Source organism: Akanthomyces muscarius (genome assembly GCF_028009165.1).
Source record: "Akanthomyces muscarius strain Ve6 chromosome Unknown contig_18, whole genome shotgun sequence".
In the NCBI taxonomy this organism is placed as follows: domain Eukaryota; kingdom Fungi; phylum Ascomycota; class Sordariomycetes; order Hypocreales; family Cordycipitaceae; genus Akanthomyces; species Akanthomyces muscarius.
Genome location: NW_026611618.1, coordinates 508,015 through 529,794, shown reverse-complemented (window position 1 = coordinate 529,794; position 21,780 = coordinate 508,015). Strand labels below are relative to the sequence as shown.

At 55.2% G+C, this 21,780-nt stretch overlaps 8 protein-coding genes across 9 annotated transcripts; 4 read left to right on the top strand and 4 right to left on the bottom strand.

Moving 5' to 3' along the window:
• Positions 1-866: 866 nt before the first annotated feature.
• Positions 867-1,416, bottom strand: LMH87_008646 (uncharacterized protein; the record flags this gene model as incomplete). Its single annotated transcript, XM_056201850.1, has 3 exons — positions 867-1,145; positions 1,210-1,322; positions 1,398-1,416. 3 exons carry the CDS (start codon positions 1,414-1,416, stop codon positions 867-869), a joined length of 411 nt encoding a protein of 136 aa, XP_056056471.1.
• Positions 1,417-1,977: 561 nt separating this feature from the next.
• On the bottom strand, positions 1,978-3,023 carry LMH87_008645 (uncharacterized protein; the record flags this gene model as incomplete). The annotated part of the gene is made up of 4 exons (XM_056201849.1): positions 1,978-2,027; positions 2,092-2,542; positions 2,620-2,689; positions 2,785-3,023. 4 exons carry the CDS (start codon positions 3,021-3,023, stop codon positions 1,978-1,980), a joined length of 810 nt encoding a protein of 269 aa, XP_056056470.1.
• Positions 3,024-3,299: 276 nt separating this feature from the next.
• On the bottom strand, positions 3,300-5,337 carry LMH87_008644 (uncharacterized protein; the record flags this gene model as incomplete). Its single annotated transcript, XM_056201848.1, has 3 exons — positions 3,300-4,633; positions 4,705-4,901; positions 5,291-5,337. 3 exons carry the CDS (start codon positions 5,335-5,337, stop codon positions 3,300-3,302), a joined length of 1,578 nt encoding a protein of 525 aa, XP_056056469.1.
• Positions 5,338-6,702: 1,365 nt separating this feature from the next.
• LMH87_008643 (uncharacterized protein) lies at positions 6,703-7,508 on the top strand (the record flags this gene model as incomplete). Its single annotated transcript, XM_056201847.1, has 3 exons — positions 6,703-6,882; positions 6,948-7,363; positions 7,421-7,508. The coding sequence occupies 3 exons, from the start codon at positions 6,703-6,705 to the stop codon at positions 7,506-7,508; spliced, it is 684 nt and encodes a 227-aa protein (XP_056056468.1).
• Positions 7,509-8,159: 651 nt separating this feature from the next.
• On the top strand, positions 8,160-9,928 carry LMH87_008642 (uncharacterized protein; the record flags this gene model as incomplete). The annotated part of the gene is made up of 4 exons (XM_056201846.1): positions 8,160-8,176; positions 8,233-8,268; positions 8,326-8,566; positions 8,759-9,928. 4 exons carry the CDS (start codon positions 8,160-8,162, stop codon positions 9,926-9,928), a joined length of 1,464 nt encoding a protein of 487 aa, XP_056056467.1.
• A 1,022-nt stretch (positions 9,929-10,950) lies between these two features.
• Positions 10,951-13,080, top strand: LMH87_008641 (uncharacterized protein; the record flags this gene model as incomplete). The annotated part of the gene is made up of 1 exon (XM_056201844.1): positions 10,951-13,080. One exon carries the CDS (start codon positions 10,951-10,953, stop codon positions 13,078-13,080), a length of 2,130 nt encoding a protein of 709 aa, XP_056056466.1.
• Positions 13,081-16,917: 3,837 nt separating this feature from the next.
• Positions 16,918-19,350, top strand: LMH87_008640 (uncharacterized protein; the record flags this gene model as incomplete). 2 transcript variants are annotated; one of them, XM_056201842.1, is made up of 2 exons in its annotated part: positions 16,918-18,339; positions 18,429-18,437. In XM_056201842.1, the coding sequence occupies 2 exons, from the start codon at positions 16,918-16,920 to the stop codon at positions 18,435-18,437; spliced, it is 1,431 nt and encodes a 476-aa protein (XP_056056465.1). The 2 variants fall into 2 exon arrangements, with proteins under 2 accessions (XP_056056465.1, XP_056056464.1); XM_056201843.1 differs by having other exon boundaries at positions 16,918-19,350.
• Positions 19,351-19,729: 379 nt separating this feature from the next.
• On the bottom strand, positions 19,730-20,431 carry LMH87_008639 (uncharacterized protein; the record flags this gene model as incomplete). Its single annotated transcript, XM_056201841.1, has 1 exon — positions 19,730-20,431. One exon carries the CDS (start codon positions 20,429-20,431, stop codon positions 19,730-19,732), a length of 702 nt encoding a protein of 233 aa, XP_056056463.1.
• Between the last annotated feature and the right edge of the window lie 1,349 nt (positions 20,432-21,780).

Sequence of the window (21,780 nt, the reverse complement as noted above, 5' to 3'; positions counted from 1 at the left end):
GCGGCAGCGGAGGAGAGGATTATAGTTATATCGACGGGATACGTCTTTGGCATTGACCATGGTATGCGCTTTATTCAGTGCAGCATTATATTAGATGAAGCAACAGGTGCTAGTTTTAATTGATGGATTATGTTTTTACAGCTTGCCGTGCCGCTGTGACCTGGATGTAGCGTCCTGACATGCTGGCCATTGTGTGAAGAGGCTGTGGGGAAATAAGGGTGCGACGTTTAATTGGTATGTTCCTCACCATCAAATTTCCATAGTCATAAACATTACTCTCGATGAAAATCTTCGGGCAAGAAGTAGAGGCCTTTGATAGTAAGTGGCCAACTACTTTGTTTACTCTTCGCTAGTCGTATACCTCGAAGACCATGAAATAACAGGTCAACGCGGAGATATACTAGCGGTGGATGCGGGTTGCCGGTGAGGCAGAGAGGTCTACGAAGAGGGATCTACGAATCCGCATGGGAGTTTGTTTTCTTGCACAGACGTCCTTGGCCAAGACTGGCCGAAGGGGAAGAAATGCGTCACGCTCAGCAATGAATCGGACAAGAGAGCAGGACAGACTTCGGGAAACGCCTCCCATGGAGCACTTCACAGAATGTATGTGAAATGGCCATTGAGAACCATAGGAATTCTCAATTCATCTACCCTGCTTGGGGTTCCTCTGCTTCCCTTTCAAACAGAAAGAGAGCAAGAGGGGATTCCTATCGCAAAACATTAAAAAAACGCCGGAGTATCATGCCCATTTCCCTTTTTTTTGTCCCTTGTCGTCCCACGTTGGTGTTGTATTTGTTGCGGGTTCCCACCAATAGGAACTGGTTTTGTTTTTATTTTCGATTCGTCGTTGCAAAGATCACACGCATTTAAGCAGTGACCTTGCCGGTGGCGGCGAGCTCGCGGCCGCGCTTGGAGCGGGCCAGGATGTCCTCGCGGTCCTTGTCGAGCTTGAGCTTGGTGATGACGACGTTGGAGGGGTGGATGCCGAGGGGCACGGATTGGCCAGAGGCCTTGTCGCGGGTGACGCGCTCGACGTGGATGACGTATTTGAGACGATAGACGGAGGTGACCTTGCCCTCGGAGCCCTTGTTGGAGCCGCGGACGATGGTGACCTCGTCGTCCTTGCGGACGGGGATGGAGCGGACCTGTGGAAAAGACGGTTAGGAGGGGGAGTTCGGTGGCGAGGAAAGAGAGACATGGGAGGCGTACGTTGTACTTCTCACGGAGCTCCTTGGAGAGGGGAGCGCTCATGATGACACGGCGCTGGCTGGAGGGGGCCTTGAAGTGAGCGGCGCGGCTCTTGCGGCGGGAAGCCGAAACGTCTTGAATTTCACCAGGTCAGCGCTTTGAACTCGCGATTGGTTGCTCGCAGCTGGAATGTCGGTAGAGGTACTCACTGGTGTTGACCTTGACCATCTTGTCGGTATTTGTCGAAATGAAATCGGCGTGTAGAGGGATTGTCGGCGTTGGGTGATGGGGAAGAGAAAAGAGTCGTGAGATTTGCGCCCGAAATCTTTTTTGGTGTGCTTGTGTGGGTGCACAGCTGTGGGCGAAATTTAGACGAATGTGTGGGCCACACGTGATCTGAAGGGTATTTTTTTTGTGAGAACGGAAAATTTGGCTGCACAGTGGTGGAGCGGCTTCGCTGGTAGCTTTGCAGATTGGGATTATGTCAGCATTTTGGCCGGGAACAATTCCGTACGAAGAAGTAGCAGAAAAACGATGTAAAATAAAATAAAAACAGCAAAGATAAGTAAATGCTTTGATCCCTTGAGCAAAGATTTATGATATGTTGGATTAATTGGGGACGTGATATCGCGTGTCCTGGAATATGGGCGTCGTACAAGTCACGTTATCACGGTGCGTACAACGGCATCTCGTCCTAATGCAAGACTCTTTTGGGGGCTATTTGTACAGACGCTCTAGATGCAGGAGATGAAAACTAGTGATACATTCTAAGGACCGAGGTCCAGTATTTTACAGCGAAGCAGGAGGTGTAAACCTGCCATTGTCGTCGTAGCGGGCCTCTGTCGCATGTGTTAGCTTCCTAATTCCTCTTTGAAGAACGTCTTCTCAGGCTCTGCAACGTACTGAAAAAAGTATAATTGAGCGTCACCGTCTCGACGCCCTTCATGTTGAGATCATTCAGCAGGTCCGGGTCCAGGTAGAAAAATACGGGCATGTCGACCGTCTCGCCGGCATTCAGCCGCTGCTCCTCGAAGCAGAAGCACTGGATCTTGCTAAAGTACGGCGCGCACTGCGCCGGCGTCACGCTGTAGGTGGCGACGCCGATGATGTCCTTGTCGCCCCTGTTGGTGGCCGTGTAAAAGGCCAGCGCCGTCTCGCCGGGCAGGACGCGCACCTCGCGCTGCTGCGGCGTAAACTTCCACGGCAGCACGTCCGAGACGGAGGCGTTGAACGTGACGCGGATGCGCTTGGCCGTCGTGACGGGCACGACGCGGCTCGAAATGTCCTGCTGCTCGCCGCCGGGGCCGCCGTGGACGCGGATCGGCTGCCCGCCCCAGCCGGTCTGCTGGCAGATCTATTTCCACCCCATTCAAGTCAGCCAATTATGCTCTCGTGCGGTGGGCAAACTCCAGGGACGTGAATTTTCCGTACCATCTTGTACATGGGTACAGAGCCATACGACAGTGCTACCGTGCCCAGAATCGCGCTGATTGTGTAGTTCCTAGGTCCGTACATCAGCCTCAGGCCATCACATCGCCCACCCAATTGACATCCCGCCAGCGCAAGTCGGCAATTGGGCCACACGGCAGTCCATACATGACGGTTCTGTTCTTTCGCTTATAGTGCTCGTGCACCTTTTTCATCGTCAGCGCGTTCGGGTTGTTCGGGTGCTCCTGGGGCTGCGCTCGTCGAGCTGTCGTGCCGGACAGCTTGCGTCGGAAGACGGACGTGTCGAGGCGTCGGGTCTGCTGGCGCGCATTCTGGCAGAAAAGGCAAGCCCATGGCGAGGAGCCGGCCTGCACCGCGGACTGCGCAAGTTGCCGTGAGGAATTCATGACGGCTGTGGACAAATTGACGTTGCTTGGTCGAGTGAGGTCAGAGATGAGCGGCGAGAGCTGGGCGTTGGAGATCTAAATTTTAGTGGGTCATGGCCCGACTTTCAGCGGCTTGCTCCCGGACAGTCTCGGCGTTTTGATGAAAACACTCATATGGTAGAAAGAACTGATTTCTATTATATAAATGAGATTATGATGAATACAGGGAAAGCAAAACACGCTAATGCTAGTTGAATCAGTTACAGTAAATCATGGCAAGAAGTGACACGAGACGCTTCAGTTGTGCTTCTTCTTGTAGGACTTGGCCGTGCCATTTAGCACACTCCGTCTCTTACTAACAGACGAAAACCGGTCAATTGTCAATACAATAAAGAGTTGGATGAGTAAGATGAAAAATCGCAAAACGTAGTCCGCCAAGCCCAGCTGCGGCCTCCGGCCTCTGCTGTACGTCGAGTCCTTGAACTCAAAAGGCAGCTTGGCACCGAGGTGCTTCTGCGCGACGGCTAGGCCGCTGCTGAAACCGTCCTCGTGGAAGCCGTAGTTTGTCCAAGCACCCGCGTAGCTGATTCCGCGCTTGTTTTGGATGTGCGGCAGCTCCTTTTGGGCACGGAAGGCGCCGGGCGTGTACAGCGGGTGCGAGTAGAAGAATCGGCCCTGGACGGTCGCCTGGCGCGGGCGCTGGAGGGGATTCAGGGTGACGAGAACATCGCCAAAGGGATCTTGCGGGATGTGCTGCAGGATGTTCATGTTGTAGGTGAGCGACACCTTGTCGATGTTGGCCTTGCCGGTCGAGGGTGAGGACATGGTCAGGTAGTTCCAAGCCGCCCAGGCCCGGGTGTTGCGCGGCATGAAGTTGGTGTCCGAGTGCAGCACGGCCTCGTTCTGCGAAGTCTGGAAGCATGAGAGAACGGCTCGCTCCTTTTCCGTGGCAGAGGGCCCGAGGAGTGCGAGCGCTTCGTCGCCGTGGGTCGCCAGGATGACGTGGTCGAACACTTCGGTGTTGCCATCTTCCAGGCTCAGCAGCACGCGGCCATCGGCGCTGTTGGCGATTTGGCGCACAGCGGTGTTGAGATGGAGGTGGTTTGGCGGGAATCCCTTCATGACGGCTTGGATGTATGCCTGGGCGCCTTCCTTGATGGTGAGCCATTGAGGTCGCTCAGATACTGTCGTCAGCAGATGGTGGTTCCACATGAATCGCACCAACGCAATGGCGGGGAAGTCGAGACCACACTTGTCGGGGCTGGTACTCCAGACGGCCGCGGCCATGGGAAGCAAATAATCATCTCGGAAGGCGTCGGAATAGCCCTCGCGGGTCAGATAGGTGCCGATGGTCTCGTTCTGGTCCACGCGCTTGGTGGAGAAGTTGCGGTGGCGGTCGGAAGAGTCTTTTTCGTCGTGAATGAGGAGGTCGAGGGCAAACTGGTTGAAGCGCACAATGTCAAAGATCATGCGCCACATGCGCGGGGAGAAGATGCGTCGTCGCTGAGTGAAGACGGCATTGAGACTTGTGCCGGCCCATTCAAAGGCGCCCTGGTCGCGCGTAACGCCAAACGTCATGTCTGTGGGTTCCGTCTCTACTCCCACCTTGCTGAGGAAGTTGATGAAGTTGGCTATCGCGCACTTTAGCATTCGAGGTAGCGGCGGGTGTGGGCATGCGATGAGCGACAGCGGCAGCACTTACGGTAGGTAGCCGTGTTCAAGACGATGAAGCCAGTATCGACTGCCGTCTTGAACTTGCCGGCGCTCCATTGCACGGTATTTGTGTGACCGCCAAGGCGATCTGCGGCTTCGTACAGATGGACATCGTGGTATGTGCGGTTGAGCGCCCACAGTGCTGCGATGCCGGAACAGCCGCTGCCGACGATGGCGACTTTTTTTCTATTGAACCGGTTAACCGGCGTGCTCATGGTGAGAAAAGACGGGACGTGGGGATCACGGCGAAAGAATGGAAATTAATGGGCAATTGGGTTATGGCACGGAATCGGAATGTAAGGAAGTTGTCGCAGAGAGGCAAAAAGAGGAGGTGGTGTCTCGATGACGAGCTAGATAGCGCAGCATAGCTAAGCATAGTCAGAGCTTGTTGAGCTCGATCGGCAGACAGCTGTGGCGTTTCTGTTCTGCAGCAAAAGAGGAGCGATGGCGACAGCACCCGAGGCAGTAAAAAGCAAGATGACGGGAACGGCTATGGCTAGCCCGAATGCGAGTGTGTCGCCTCAAGCTGGCTCTGGAGCGGTGGTGTATGCAAGGTGACGCGGGTCAAAACGTACATGTGGTTGGAGTCTCCCATTGGGCGGGAGGGTAGTGCTGAAGGCATTGGCGACGAAAGAGATGCAGGCGAGACGAGAGAGCTCGAGATGTGCAGCGCTTTTGAGAGAAGGAAGAATGAGTGAAACAGTCACGACGAGAAGGTAGGTATGCGAAAGAGGAAGCTGAGGAGTACTGGTACACACGGGAATGGCAATCCGCGACCAGCGAGGACCCCAGGCTTTATTTCTGCGACGCCGTCGTCGACGTAATGCGGCACTGCGGCTGCCAGCAGAGCCAGCAGAGTCCGGTCAAGCTCACCCTTGTAAAAGGTTGAGGCTAGTGGAGGCTACTTGGGTCACCAGGGCGCCGTAGTGGCTCGTCCGGGCGACTCCGGGCCAACCCCAACACTCAACAACCAGTAAGCTGACGATGGAGGTGCTCACTTGATCGATATGTGCATGCCTGTCTGTGCTCAAAGAATCCGATATTGGCTCAAAGAAGCAATGGGCTGCACCGAGCGGGAGGGTTGCAAAGATGCGCTGTCCAAGCAGCGCCGCCGAGGAGGGCGTTTCACAACGGCCACCTGCGGCATTTTACGGGGTTTCTCGTGCATTGATGGACGAGTAATCCTGGCATTACGGTTGCGCATTCTTCTTGGCAGTTTGCATTATCATCCTCAAGCTCGTGCAAAAAAAAACTGCATCGCGATGGTCGAAATGTCGAGCACTCAACGGGATCGGGAAACGTCGGTTCGAATCACCAATTCTTAGAAGCGCCGTAACAGGATATTCTCCTGCAATCCTTCTCCCCGGCTCATATCAACTTGGTGCCAGATTGACAAGTAAATGTCAGGACGTCAAGCCGTTTATCTTCATTCGCCGGGTGTTCAACTTTGAAGAAGAAAGAAGAAAAAAGGCCAAAAGTCTGCTGCCTCAGAACCACATATATTCTTTTTCTGCCGCCGACGGCCGCCACAGCAACTACATCACGTGCAGGCGCATTGCAAAAGTGGCTGGGCAGTGGAGCCAGTCCCAGTCCCTGCGGGCAGTGCAGCAGAGCATGTTCAGCGTACCTACTGGTAGCGTCCAGGCGGCAGCCACTGCAACGACTGCTGTAACCTTCCTCCGCAAGAGGTGACATAACCACCCGACTCATGCCGCTAGCCATTGATGGCGACGGCTGACGCAAGGCCCTCTTGACCTGTTGCGTTCCATCCAGCCTTGTACATCTCGCCATCGCAAACTGTCGTTGCCCGTCGCATTGCTTGCTCGTCCTTTTTAAATTAATCTGCTGCCTGGCTGTCGCGCCCGCTTCTATTCCTTGGCTACTCGACGCTGAACCAGGACCTTGACAGCCTGCGCCTCCTTTCTACCTTGCTTCGGCCGACAAACCATCACCACCCGCCACCGCTTCCACAACCGTCGCCGCCGCTATGTCGAACCCCCTCGATACCGATGCCGGCTCTGAGCTCTTCAACTCGTACGAGGCCGAGCTCAAGCTCGTCCAGGCCGACCTATCGCAAAAGATGGAGCAGATCCCCGAGCTGACGGGTGAGCCGCGCAAGGCTGCCATAAGTCAGGCCGAGCGCGCGCTGGAGGAAGCCGACGAACTGGTACGAATAGCTCTCTGTAGCTGGACCTGTCTTGTATCAGCTAACGTGGCATCTCTTCTCTCTAGCTCGGCCAGATGCGCCTTGAAAAGTCCAACATCCCCACCTCGTCCCGCGGCAAGGTCAACCAGCGCTTCCGCAACTACGAGTCCGACGTCGACACCAGCCGTCGCAAGCTGAACGACCTCTCCTCGGACCGCTCTGCCCTCTTTGGCTCTCGCTACACCGATGACCCGTCCGGCCCCTCCGATATTCACCTCGAGCAGCGCCAGCAACTGCTTTCCGGCACCGACCGCCTGGACCGCAGCACCCAGCGCCTCAAGGCCAGCCAGGCCCTCGCCAACGAGACCGAGGACATTGGCGCCGGCACCCTGGCTGACCTGCACAGGCAGCGGGAGACGATTCAGCACACCCATGACCGGCTCATGGAGAGCGAGGGCTACGTCGACCGCAGTGTCAAGACTCTGAGGGGCATGGCCCGTAGGTAAAGGCGCCCAACGACACGTTTTGAGGGATGTATGCTGACTTTTCTCCGCAACAGGATGGCTACGAACAGGATAATCACAATCTCGATCATCACTGTTTTGGTTTTGTTGATTCTGCTCGTCATCTATAGCAAGTTTAGGTAATGCCTTTTACGGAGGAGTTTTGTGTTAAACACCGTTATATCTGCGGTATGATTAGACGTCTCGCGGATAATAGTGTAGAATTTATATACTTTAGCATCTTTTCTTTTTCTGAGCAAGTAGTTCGCCGCATGATGTATGCACGTTTTCTGATAGAGCTCTGGAATGATGAACGACCCCACAGCCTTAGCCGTCAGCTGCATCTTGCAACACACACCACATCGGGCTGTGTATATCAAGCAAAGTTTCTGACATCTCAAACAGGAAGCTTCGCTTAATGACTAAAGTCCTGAATTTCTGTCGCATGGTTCGCCTGATTTGGCCAGGCGCAGATGCGAAATTGCAGTACAGGGTAGCGCCCGGCTAGCTCATGGATTATTGGACGCTCCGCCAACGAGCTTGTGCGGGGCTCCCCGCACACCCGAACATCAGCCGCTCAACAACCGTATTTTGCACACTGTCCAACTTGACAAACTTTGCCTCGTAAAACACCGCCTTGCTTCTCCCACATCTCCCTTTCTCTCCACAATCACCTTCTTCTTCACTCCTCTCCCTCCACCTCGTGCCTCTGGCACTCTCTCTTCAATTTATATAACATATTTTCTTCTTCACAGCCAGTTTGCTACGTGCTCAACGTAGTGCTGTGCCTCCGTCATGTCGGAGTTTCTTGGGTTAGCAGCTCACCCATCGGCTGCCACTCGACTCGATCACTGACCGCAGACCACAGATCCCGCATCTCCCTGATTTCAAAAAGCGATATCCGGTATGTTTCCTAGCTACCCCGACTTTGGAGACGCTCAATCGCTGACAATGGCATCAGCTACGTCGGCACCCTACACGAGATCAACTCGGAAGAGTCCACGGTCTCGCTCGAAAATGTGCGATCGTTTGGCTCAGAGGGCCGCAAAGGCAGACCTGCAGAGGAGATCGCTCCATCTGAACAGGTTTACGAATATATCGTATTCCGCGGTAGCGATGTAAAGGACCTCCGCATTGAGGAGCACCCTGGCATCAAGGAAAACAAGCCTCCTGCCGTCCCCGATGACCCTGCTATCCTTGGAGTAAGTACTGCACTACCCACCAACAAACTCCCTGGTTATATGATGAAATATTTACGGATGTAAACCTTTGTCACCTCTGATGGCGCAAATTATGTGGAAACTTTCCGTTGCCTTCCTTCTGATCTCCCAACCACACCTCACACCTATTGATGCTTTCAAACTCGATGTGAGAATGTGCTAACTCGAATAAAGGCTCGTCCCCGTGGCGCACAAGGTGGCAACCAGAACGTACCTCCCCAGGGGCCCCCTCAAGGACCCCCAGGACAACAATTCCCTCCCAATCCCAACTTCCAAGGTGGTCCTCCTGGTCAATGGGGTCGTGGCGGCCCTGGCCCCGTGCCTGGCCCTGCATTCGGCAACATGCCCTATCCTTACCCTCCTCCTCCAGGCTGGTTCCCGGGCCAAGCTTTCCCGCCCGGCGGTCCTGGTGCTCCTGGCCCCTGGCAAAACCAGCCTTTCCCCCCCGGTGGCCCTCAGGGTGGCCCTGGACCTCAAGGCCCTCCCCAGGCGGGAAAGCCCGAGCCACAGCCGGTTGAGGCTCCCTCCGGTCAGGATGCAAAGACTGCACCTACGCCTCCTGTCGAATCCAAGCCCTCCACTGCTGCCGTCAAAGCCGCCGCCTCCAACCTCAACGCCAACGGAGCACCTGGCCCCAACCAAAGAAACAAGGTCAATCCTGTAATTCCTTTGACCAGCGCCGGTACCAAGCCGTTTTCTCTGCCCAACGCGGAACAGCGCGCAGCTCAGCCTGCCCCTGGCCCGGCCGCAGGGCCAAACAGCGTTCAAGATGCCACCAGCGCAGCTCGAGCTGCTGTTGCCGTCGCCATGGCCCAGCTTGGCAACGGCGTAGGCAATGCCATGGACAACCTCACCAACAAGGTCAACGAAATGAAGGTCAATGCTGGACGTCCAGCTACGGCTCCTCGCGGTCGCGGTCGTGGCGGCAGAGTCGCAGCTGCCACCGTCAAGGTCGAGGTCCCCAACTCAGACTTTGACTTTGCCGAAGCAAACAAGAAGTTCAACAAGGACGAAATCAAACAGCCTGGCGAAGAAGCTGAAGGGGCCGAGGTCGAGGAAGCCGACGGCTCCGACGCTACACCCGCTGTGTACAATAAGTCCACTTCTTTCTTCGACAACATCTCGAGTGAGGCCAAGGACAGAGCTTCCACCGGGCAGAAGCCCGGTGGCCGCGAGTGGCGTGGCGAGGAGCAGCGCAAGAACATGGAGACTTTTGGCCAAGGCAGCGTTGACGGAGGATACCGCAACTATCGTGGCCGTGGCCGTGGACGTGGCGGCAGAGGTCGAGGCGGCCGTGGCCGTGGTGGCCGACCTCAGTATCAGGCCGGTGGCGGCGACCTGTAGCATAGGCGCTAACGCCTGGCGCCTTATTTTCTTTATATTGTAACGATTACTGGGGACTCGGGGGCCAGCGACATGACTGTTTGAAAATGATTTTTGCAATGGCTCATCAAGGATACTTCGGAGCATTTGGACACGCAGGGCCACGGACAGCTTACATGGAGTTCGGATTGCATTGGAGGAGGACTGGGGTTTTTTGACCAGTGCAGATGGAGCATGATTTTAGCTGGATTGAGCGAACCAGTTTTGAGCGTGGCGACTTGCGCCTACATGACATTATTTGACAGATTTACGACATAGGGGATGCAATGAAGTTACGACGATACCCGTTGTACAGGAGGGCATCTGCGTGCGACGGATGCCAGAGCAGGCTACTGTGGCACAGGGAAGGAGGCTGCCAGGATATCTAACTGGTACCTGACAGCGAAACAACCTAAACAGAAATAAACAAATCAGTTACAGCCATTTTAACGGCGAAAATGCGAGTGTTGTAGCTGATCATGAGCTGACAGTTACCGAGTTCATTGCAGGAAGCCCCAAGAGACGCACCTGCTGAGAACATTGCTTTTATTGTACACTGGCAATAAAAAAGACACCTGCGAGATGAAAAGTTTACATGGGGCTCTGGATAGACGCCTTCATGCCCTGCTCTAATCAGAACTGTTTTTATAAATACTACATCTTAATGCACTTGGCAAATGCTGGAGGCCTTTTTGAAGGTTCAAAGTGGCAAGGCTGTGTGACCCGCATTATTAGAACGTCATGGCTCTCTCGGCCGGTGTGACTCGATGCTACACATGGGAATTTCTTCCTTCAGTAACTAGTCTGGGTGAGCGTGCAGGTGCGCCGCAAAAGTGTATCGATCTACAACGCCATATAAAATACGGCGTGAGTGCATTGATTTCTTCTTCCTCTACAGATTTATTGGATTGCTGCTTGCCACGCAGCTAAAGCTTCTGCCGATCAATTTGAACACCACGACCCCGCCATCGACCCCTCTGTCGCGCGACACAGACGAAGAAAAAATGTCGACCAGACAGCTGCGCAAGCTGCAGAAGCAGCGCGAGCTAGAACAAGCTATTGAGAAACACAACGACGAGTCTGATGAAGGCGAAGAGAGCGAACGAGAGCCTGTGCCGGCCGCCCGACCCAAGCCAAACCTGTTTGCCGCTCTTGGTGGCGACGATGACGCAGACGCCGAAGCGGACGAAGACGAAGATGACGAAGGCGGAGCGATAATTGAGCCTGTGGTAGATGCACCGCAACAGGCCGCGAGCGCAAAGAAGAATAGAAAGAAGAAGAAGAAGAGCAAAAAGAAGGCTGCATCGGCAGCGGCAGAGGACCATGAGGCTGCTCGAGGTACCGAGGAAGATGAAATTGACAAGGCGATCAAGGCGCTCAAAATCTCCAACACCGGAAAGGGCACGTCTGCGCAAGACGAAGAGAAGCAGCGCCGCGCCGTGGCGTCCAATAGCATTTTTCAGATCAACACATATCATCTCCGAGCCATCAACGAGATGCGCAATCTCTTTGGCCGCGAGATCATCGAGTCAGCACAGGCTGAAGAGGAGCGCCAGCAACAGGAGCAGCAGCAGCAGATGCGACGAGGGCGCGGTAACACGCAGTTGGATCTGGAGACATTTCTGCGTACGCAGGCGCCCAACGCGAAGAAGCTGCCCGAGGTGTCGCTGCGGCGCAATCCTTTCATTCAGGGTCGCGACTATTGGCCCGCCCAGTCGGCGAGCGGCCTCACCATGAAGGAGATTGCCAAGGCCGACGATGGATCATCGACCGAGTACGCGTACCTGCACGAGGGAGAGTACGACAGCCTGCAGATGCTCTTTTTCGCGTGCGTGCAGATTGGCGACCCGATGCGCATGGTTAATCTCCTCAAGCGCGTGCCGTATCACATCTCGACGCTGCTGCAAGTCAGCGCCGTGGCCAAGCAGGACCAGAACATGGCGCTGTCGTCGGAGCTGTGCGAGCGCGCGCTCTTTACGTTTGGTCGCGTGACAACGTCGGCGTTTCGTCAAAATCTCGAACAGGGCAAGGCCAGACTGGAATTCCGCCGCCCGGAGAACAGACAGTTCTGGCTCGCGGGCTATCATTACCTGCGGAGTCTGCTGCGGAAGGGCACATATCGCACCGCGCTGGAGTGGGCGAAGCTGTTGTATGCGTTGGACCCCAAAGATCCCTACTCGATGAGGCACTACCTTCACTTTTTGGCTGTACGCGCGCACGAGTCGAAATGGCTTCTGGACTTCTTGCAAGACGTGGATGAGGATGTGTACAATGTGCACGAAGATTTTATCTACTTGAAGCAAAGCGGCATCTTGGCCATGCTACAGATGGGCGAGACGGAGTCGGCAAAGGAGGCGCTCACCAAGGGCATGCAGAGAGTGCCTTGGCTGTACTGCGCGCTCTTCCAAGAGCTCGGCCTGGACGCGCCACCGTCCATATGGGGCATCCACGCCGAGTCGGATTCGCGCCAGTTCTGGGTCAAGCTGTACCTGCACTTTGCCAAGGATCTCTGGAACAACACACAGGCCAGCTCACTTCTCACACAGGTCGCCAAGAGCATCGAAAAGGTACAAGTCGGCGACCTACCAGCCGACGATGCGATGCCCGATCTCGGCGCCACACGACTGGTCTACCTCGAAGGCCAGACGAGCCTCATCACCCTGGCGCCGCGCGAGCTGCTCGAGCGCCAGCCCAACTACGACTTTGACCCCATGCCGCCGGCGAAAGAGGACAACATCTTCACGTACCAAGGCACACAGCTGCCATGGGCCGACGACCGTGCCGGCGGCGGCAGAGACGATGCCACCAACGAAGCCCTTGCACGCATGCAAAACATGCTCGGTGCGCAGCAACGCGGCGGCGGTATGCCGGCCCGAGGGTTTGGCATGGGGGCGGCAGCGGACGACGAATCAGATTACGACGACGAGACGGATGAGGAGCTGCGACGGGACCTGGAAGAGCATGCGCGCAGGAGCAGAGAGCCTGGCTTCCTGGGTAATCTAATGCAGATGCTGGGTGTTGGCGGCCGCGGTGCCCCTGCGGAAGAGGCTGAGGAACAGCACGACGAGTATGGTGTGGAAGAGGAGGATGGGGATGTGCCGGGTGGATGGCCAGGGCACGGCGGAAATAGATGAAAGGGGTTCTCGAAGGACGTCGCCGTGCTTGGACATGTATTACATTATTAGAAAAGCGGCATATGAGGAGATGAGCTACTACGCTGATGACGGAAAATAAGAAGCAAATAAACAGCTTAAATGAGCCCTGCGTCTCTTGAATGATATTGGTTGTTGAATATGCCCTATTTGGGATGTGACGAGCGGCGCGCCCGCACCTCAGCTCACAGCGTTGTGTCGCGTGGGATTGCTATCAGTGGTCGAAGTAGAGCAAAGGCAGAAAACAGCCGCTACTGGGGCCGAGTCCTCTCGATTAATAAACAGCGTTTCAATAATCCAGCAAATAAATTAATCGTGGATTGCGACCACACACGCAGCGTGGTGGTGGTGGCGTTCAGCTGAGAGCCCCGGCTCCGACGGTTGCGCCGTGCGCCGGAGCGAGCTGTGGGATTTCGGCCGACCGTGGTGGTGTAAGTTTAAAATCGCAATTGAATGACAAGTGGTAATTGGTAACAGAATTACTTGACTTGCAAAGTTTTTGGGGCCAGAATACTGCAAGACATATGTCTGAAACCCTACTTTCTGTACGTGTTGCCTGATTTCTGCACAAGAGCGGATTTCTTTCTGTTTCTCCCCTCGGTGTTTTGTTTTAGCTCGGCAGTCGTCATGCCAGTGCCGAGATGGAGAAGAAGGGTCAAAAAAGTCTATGGGGTGCCTGTCCGCCATTCGGCTCCGCGCGCCCGCGGGATGCATGTCTCCGAAACTCGTCGGATGCGCGGCCTCATGAAATGGACCAGCATAGTTCTCATTCTTTCCCTGTCTGTTCTTTTAGTGCTGGTGTAGAAGCGCTTACGGATAGAACGGGCGAGGGACATTATTACGGAAGCGGATTCGGAACTGAAACAACCAGTGAGAGAAGTGCCGCGGGTACCTATGGATCTTAGTGAGCCCGTCCGTCCCGACTCGAACGTTGCAATAGCTAGTTGGCTAGAACTAACTAGCTAGATAGATCAGGTACAGGCCACCCGCACCCGGGGCTGATTTAAAAAAAAAGCGCAACGGCTAGGATATGGGACGAAAATCAGTCGGCGCCCGCAACTGAGCATCTCATTCCTGACTTTGACCATGATGGAGCATTTACTGTTCTGATGGGCAACTATTTTCAAAAAAAAACTAGTAAGCACGATCAAGAGCACATACCTCTCACTGCTTGGTGGCGTGATGCGTGTGCGCCGCGCAAGAGGATGCTCCGTGTCGGGCAACGACCGAGATGGTGGAGGAGGAGGAGAGGAACGACGGCACATACACTTGAGACCCCTGCAACGACGGCGCTGCCCGTTGCCCACTCGGCCGGTAAGGATGATGCAAATGGGTGCGCCATTGATCTCACTCATCGCCCGCTCGCCCGCCTCATCGCCTTCTTTGGAAGTCGCTGCAGGGTGCTGCTGACGAAGGCGGATTTTGATGTGGGAAGCACTGATGGAGGCGCGAGACGACACGGACATGTTTCTTCAACGGGGTTTGCTTTCTCGGCTTTAGTTGGTCAACATATGTTGCACCGGAGATGCGACTTTTGGAACAGGCGGGAGCCAGGGTCCTGCTGCGGCGGACATGCACGACTGCAGGGCTGATTGATACGGAGTTTCGAAAGGATACCGCCCATGTGGCACCATCCTGAGACAAGGCATCGTGCTCGCGACTAGTTTATGCAGTGTTTACCGATCAAGGCCAGGAATAGGAAGAAAGACCAGCCCTCGGATGCAATTGGCCATTGGCTGCGTTGGCCATCGAGCAGTGCTGACGGAGGATAGACGGACACAGCTGGAGCTGTGCTCTTCCCAAATTTCCGATTTTGCCGTGCGGCGAAGAGGCGCTAGCGACGATAGGGAATTGCGGCTACATGGGCTGAACTGAGCGAGAGAGCCAGCTCGGCGGCTGCTTTGACCAAAGTTTGTTGGGAGCACACTGGTGACTAGGCAGACTGGACACCCGGGCTAAACATGGCGGATGGCTAATCGGGGCGATGACGCGCAGGGACTCGTTGGGCTTGGCAAGAGAGGAAGAAGACTACAGTGCAGGTCAGAGATGCGCGTCAACTGCCGTTGCTGCACTTGCTGGTCGTGTCCTCGAGTCAGTCCAGTCCAAGCACTGGAGCCCAAAGGAGATTATCTCGGCCGAACCCGCTCTCTGTTGATTGTCACCTTCTTTCTCGGGTGTCATGCTTCGAGGGGAAATGATGCAGGCGTCTTACGACCGGCTAAATGATAAACAAAGTCTAAAAAGCGCGAGGAAATGTGCTACTTTGCCGAGTACCTTTTTTTTTCTTTTTCTTTCTTTTTTTGGCTTTAACTTTTGGCTTTAAATTTTTGTATACTTTAGCTCAGGGTCTGTGGACCGCGCATGTCCGAATTTTAAGTGAGCGCCAGGGCCCAGGCAAACGTCATGGCAGCGCTGCCGGCGGCCGCCTGCAGATGGCCATGCACGATTTGTAGCTAGCTGCCTTGCATCTAAATAGGCGGCTTGAAGCTTGGTATTGCGGCAGTCAAGGATATTCTCTCGAGTGCATGTACAGATTACGGAAACATGGTAAAGAGAGCCCTGGCACGGCTTGCAGTGGCAGCCTTTGGATCCGCCAGCTGTCAGCTGTGGCCGTGCCAGTGCGCAGCCACTCACTGCCTCAGATAGACGGACGGCTCGCTGTTTGCTCCTCCTTGGATCCTGTGTGAATGCCGAGTATTGGTATATTGCAGAAGCTTCATCCTCGGCCTTTTAACTGCCAATGGCCATTTATCGTCACTATAGTGCTCATCGCCAGCTTGTACTCGACAATCTTGGCCGCCAATGGCAGACACTACAGCGGCATCACGACTTTCCGAACCAACTACATCGTGAGCTCTTGATTCACCCTCTCTGCCTACCTAGTCTTGCACGTCATTTACCCTCGTCGTCACTCGAGCCAAGCGAGCCCCGATAAGAACCCAGCTCACAAGACCTGGCTGGCTGCCTGCGATCGTGCCCAGGTCCGGCCCTCGTTCCTCTTGCACGTTATTAGACTTGTTCCAAAACCCCGGCTGCAGTCCGCTGCGCTCTGCCGAGCCCACACTCGCTCCCACATCCACACACCTCACGACCACACCAAAGCGCACTAGGTTGAACTAGCAGAGACTAAGTTGAGTTAGCCTCGACGCCCTTGTCCCTGCTGGGTTGCCTCGTACCTTCCGGCCGAGTCGTGCGGACAGGCTGCTTCTGACCCAGCCCAGCCCAACCAAAAGACAACCCGAGCAAGCGCCGTGACGGACGGCTCTCACCTTCAGCCGACCGCCTACTCGTTTCCTTTTCCTCCAACTCTCTTCTGCTCTGTCTGTACCTTTGCGCCAACTAAAGTCCCCGCGGAGAAGCCTCTGCCGCCGATTTGTCCAGCAGTCAGACGGTGGTCCATCTCATTTCGCGACAGCCTGGGCCAAAGTTTCCCGCCCACACCAGCCTGGCCAGCCATCATCTGACGGAATCGAACCAATCGCCCATAGGCTCCCGATAGCCTAAACTACCGCGCGTCCGCCGCTGCAACGAAAAACAACGACTGATTGCGCGAAACACCAGCTCCAACTATTCTCTTTTGGCTTCTTTGTTCTGGAATTCCTTGCCATTTACATCAGTCTCTACCAGCGACAGCCCGGCTACTCGCCTTCCATCATCTGCCGGTTCTTACCCTCCCGCGCCACTACGGCATGTCCCGTCTCTGCTTGACCACCCTGGCGTCAACTACTCCCCAATAACATTTTGCGCGACGCATCCCGATGCGCCATTGATACCGTCGCTTCCTTCCCGACACACATTTCCGCCGGCGCAATCGCAACAATGGGCGCTGCCGGCCAGTTCGACGGTCTCCAGCAGCCCCGGCAGCAGCAGCCTGGGCCGCCGGCGCAGATGCTCCCCGTCCATGCGCATGCCGCCGCATCGCAGTCGCCGCACCCGCAACCACAGCTGCCCCAGCAACAGACACCGCAAAAGCAGCAGCCCGCCCCTCAGCAGCCCCTTTCGCAACCCCAGTCCCATCAGCGCAGCGTCAAGCGCCCCCGGCCCGTCAAGTCTTGTACAGAGTGCCGTAAACGGAAGCTCCGTTGCGACCGGCTCTGCCCCTGCTCGCAGTGCCAGAAATCGAACCGCGCCTGCAAATATTCAGCTGATGCAGATGGACAGCCCGACTCGGATGTCTCCGACGTTGAAGCCGCCGAGCCTGGCCGTCCTTCTAAGCGCAATTGCCCCCCCGGCACTGCACCTTCCGTCACGTCCACCACCGGCGAGCCGGGCAGCCTTGCCGCCGCTGTCGCAGCAGCCAAAAACGGCGATGGCGCTGGACTGCCACTTTTGGAAGAGCTATCCCTGCGAATGGAGCGACTAGAGAAGCAGGTCATGGTACGGAGTCCAGCGGGCACTGATTTGAGCGCTGGCCGTGTTGTTGCAGGCACCGTAGATACGATTCGCGGGCTCAGCGTCAAGAATGGTGCCAAGCGGACCCGATTCTTCGGGCAAGGAAGCTCTAGGGTCATGCTCAACTTGTTTGACGACGCCAAAGTTTTTATCCAGCAGCACCAAACCATTGCCGGCGGTCGGGAAATCTTGTCAGATTTTCGTGCTGCGCACCACTTCATGCACGAAAACTATGCCCAGGCCCTGACTCCAATTTCAGTCTTTGTCGATTCCATGATGCCCGTTCAGAAGCGCATGACGGATATCTTGCCTCCAAAAGACGTTTGCGATCGACTGGTCACCTCCTATGTGGATTCTTCCGAGACAATCTATCGCATCCTTCACATACCCTCGTTTATGGAGCAATACAACATGTATTGGGGCGGCAAACAGCAAGCCGAATCCTTTTTACCGCAGCTCCTGGCTGTACTATCGACGGCTTCTCGATTTGAAACGAAATCCAAGGGCATTTTGCACGAGAGGGTTGACGGGGTGCACAATCCTACGAGCTGCGCATTGGTTCGCAGCTGGTTGGATAGCCTCAAGGGCAAGCAACGCGTCGAGTTTGCATCCTTGCAGGTCGAAGTGCTGCTATTGCATGCCCAGCGAATGGTGACACAACGCACCAATGAATTATGGGCTCAGCTTGGCTACATTGTACGCAGCGCCATGTCGATGGGACTTCATCGCGACCCGTCAGAATTTGGCCCTCGCATGACTATCTTCCAGAGCGAGCTGCGTCGGCGACTCTGGTTCACCATTCTGGATATCGACGTGCATTTATCAATTGCACTGAATATGCCCACATCTGTGCGAGAAGGCGACTTCACCTGTCGACCGCCACGGAATTTGGACGACGTCGAGCTGTTTGAGGGTATGAGAGAGCTGCCGCCATCCAGGCCGATTGACCAGATTACAGACAATCAGCTCCAGGTGTATGGTGCCATGACACTGCCGGTGCGTATGAAGGTTGCTTACTTGGTAAACAATATCGACTCGATTCGGGACTATCAAGAAGTCCTGGACGTAGGCGCCAAGCTGGACAGGTTTCTTGAAGATATCAACTACTTGTTTCCTCGTCAAGGGATACTCAACGATACACAAAAGAGCAAGATGTGGAGGTCGCGTGTCATTCTCGACATGCACGCGAGGCGTCCGCTTCTTGCGTTATATCGCAGCTTGGCCATGGGAACACCTGATGCGCCGCCACAGATTACACGTGCGCACCTGAGGTCCTCGATGGTGATTCTCAAGTACCTGGATGAAATCGACCCGCGGCAACCTTATTTCGAAACCATTACTGCCATGTATCATCAAATGCTAAAGCATGACATCGCACAAGCAGCACTGAGTGTCTGTTACTACATACAGTCAGCACACCGCAGTGCTGATAACATGATTGGTGGCCATCAACGCCAAACGCCAGAGTTTGGTGGAGACGACTACCCGTCGTACAAACCAGAGACGCTGCCCATTTGGTCACCAGACCGGTTGATTGGCACGGTGGAAAAGTCGCTCGAAATTTTGACCACACACGCGACCGGCAATGATACCAAGGACCTCTTGACGCTGGCACTCGTACTGGAGTCGGTGAGGAAGCCGGAGCCGCGAGCCGATGAAATCGTACGCGGCCTCTACGGTGTGCTGAGTCTACTGCTCCGCTCGTCCAACACGACGATTGAAAAGGTGCGCTCTGTGCAGCACGGTGGACATGAAGCATATAGCTCCGATGGGTATATGCACGGCCATACGCACATGAGCAATCCGGCTGCAGCGGTGCAACAGTTTGGTGGCTGGCTCATCTGGGATGGATGGGACTAGCCTGGCGTAACCGATGCGCCTATGCGACTCTGCACATCTGGAGGGATGCATGTACTTTAATGTGCCGTGGCGTTTGGCTCTTGTCTGTACTTTCATTTGTGGATCGCTTGCGCAGATGAACCATTGTCAGAGCCTGGTACGACCAAAGGATAACAAGTTGTTGGTATAACTTTGTCTTTTCCCACGCCAGCCTCTTGATACTTGATACTACCGAGCATCACTAGTCGCACCTGGCCTATCCAAATTCTTGAAGACGACAACGAGGAGACTCTAATCTAGGACGAACTTGTACATGAGGACGAATGAACTAATTATGTCTATGTATATAAGATAACATTAATGCAACAATATGTATACAAATCCCGAAACAGCCTTTTAATCAGTTGACCAGCACCGGCGCCTTGCCATCCCACGTGTCCTCCTCCGCGGCACGCAACAGCCACCTCGCCAGGCTCTGCCTCGTCAACGCATCCGCAACACCCAGACCCTTTGCATTATCCGGCAGCACCCTGACATCCGCCACCGGGTCCTCCTCCTTCTTCTGCTCCGTCAGGCGCCCCGCGCGCGCCAGCACGAAGCGCCGTCCGCTGGCGCGCACCAGCCCGTCCACGAGGTTATGGTCCGCGACGCCGAAGCGCATCGGCGTCTGGCTGAACAGCAGGCGAAACGGCCAGGCCATGTTTCCCCAGGAGTCGCCCGCGCCGAGCGTGGAGTTGATGATGATTTTTGGGGCCGAGGCTGGGGGGTTGGAGACGACGGCGGAGAGCGCAGATAGAAGGACAGAGGTGGCGCGCGACATGAAGTCGGGCGTCGTGTCGCCGCGCAGAGGCGAAAAGGGAGAGGTGCCGGTGCGGGCGAGGCTCAGGGTGCTGACGACGGCGGAGGCGCGGAGGGGGGTGGCGAGGGCGCGCTCGACGTCGGACTGGTTGAGGGGCGAGCCCTGGAGGACGGTGAGATTGGCGTGGGAGGGCATGGAGGAGGGGTTGCGGACGAGCGCGGTGACGGTGTGCCCGCGCTGGAGGGCCTCGGCGATGACGAGGGAGCCGTTGCGGCCGCTGCCTCCGGTGATGTAGATGTGCATATTTGGGGTTGAGGATGTGGAAGTGGTGGTGAATAAGCTGTGCGTTGAGAGACCTGGAGAGTATAAAGGCACGTTTGATCAAAGTAAATGTGAGTTGAGATTGAAATGAAGTTTTTTATTTTTATTGTCTAGGAGCAGATGGAAACTGTTTTTATATATGGCTGTGGGGAGAAGATTTTTTTCTCTTACTTTGGCTTACGAATGGGATGCGCGTCGGTCGGACAGTTTGTTTGCTGTGAAGAGTGCTGGACTCGGCCGATAGGGAAAAGTGACGATGCATGAGTTTTTGGTGTTGAGGGAACTCGGCCGATGGGTCGGGGGCCAGTTGCGCCGGGGGGCTGGCGCTGACAAATTTTGCACGTAAGCCCGTCGCAGCAAGGCAGAATTCCACGAAGAAAAGAACAAGGAAATGGCGAAAGGGAAGCGTGTTGTAGCATCGTGGAAATCTGTGTGTAATATTGGAAAATTGAATATAATTGGTTGCATCTACCATGGCCAAGCGCAACCTGTGGACGTGTGTAATCAGGCCATCCCTCTGGAGAGGCATGCAGCCTGTGCGATGTGCTGTGGCCACCGATGGGCCGGACCTCGGTACGGGGGTACATTGGAGACTCAACAGCGCTACGTCACTGTCCGTCTGTCACTGGTCGCCACACGGTACCTAGAACGGCTATACAAACAGCTAGGCAACTGGACGGGCGTGGACGGCGAGCCCGTCGAGATCAGAGGCGAGAATAAAAAAAAATAAAAAACCTCTCAAGACAAATTAGAAAAATTGACGTGCTGGGAGGGTGATGATATTCACATGATTAAGATTTATAATCGGGCGCCTTTTTTAATCGTTGCCTGCATCGGTTCATTAGTCTGTTCGGTTGTTTCTGGCATCTAGAGGCAAAAGCGGCTATATGCTCCCCCAGAGTCTATGCCCATTGGCCACCCTCGGCCAGAGCCCCCAACCCAGCGTGGCCACTAGAGACACTAGAGCTGCTGCAGTGCGGGGATACAAGCTGGAAACTCCATGGGCGGAATTCATATGGCGAGCTTTTTCTGTTGACGATCAAGTCGGCAGTTGGCGGTATCCTGATGGCATCAATCGTGTTTACGGTAGCTAGGGTATTGGATCTCTGCCTCGGTCGCACTCAGACATGACACCTGGTTTGCATAGCATTTTCTCGAGCATGAGGAAAAAAAACGCAGTCGTAAATCTCATTCCGTTGGACATGTCAACCCATTTGCATCTGAAAGTCTCCACTGGAGCCGTCGTCCCGGGGCCCCGCGCCTGCGTGTGTATTACCAGCAGCCTGCTATTTGCCGTAGCCATTTATCGGTTCCGAGGCTAACTAGCCGTG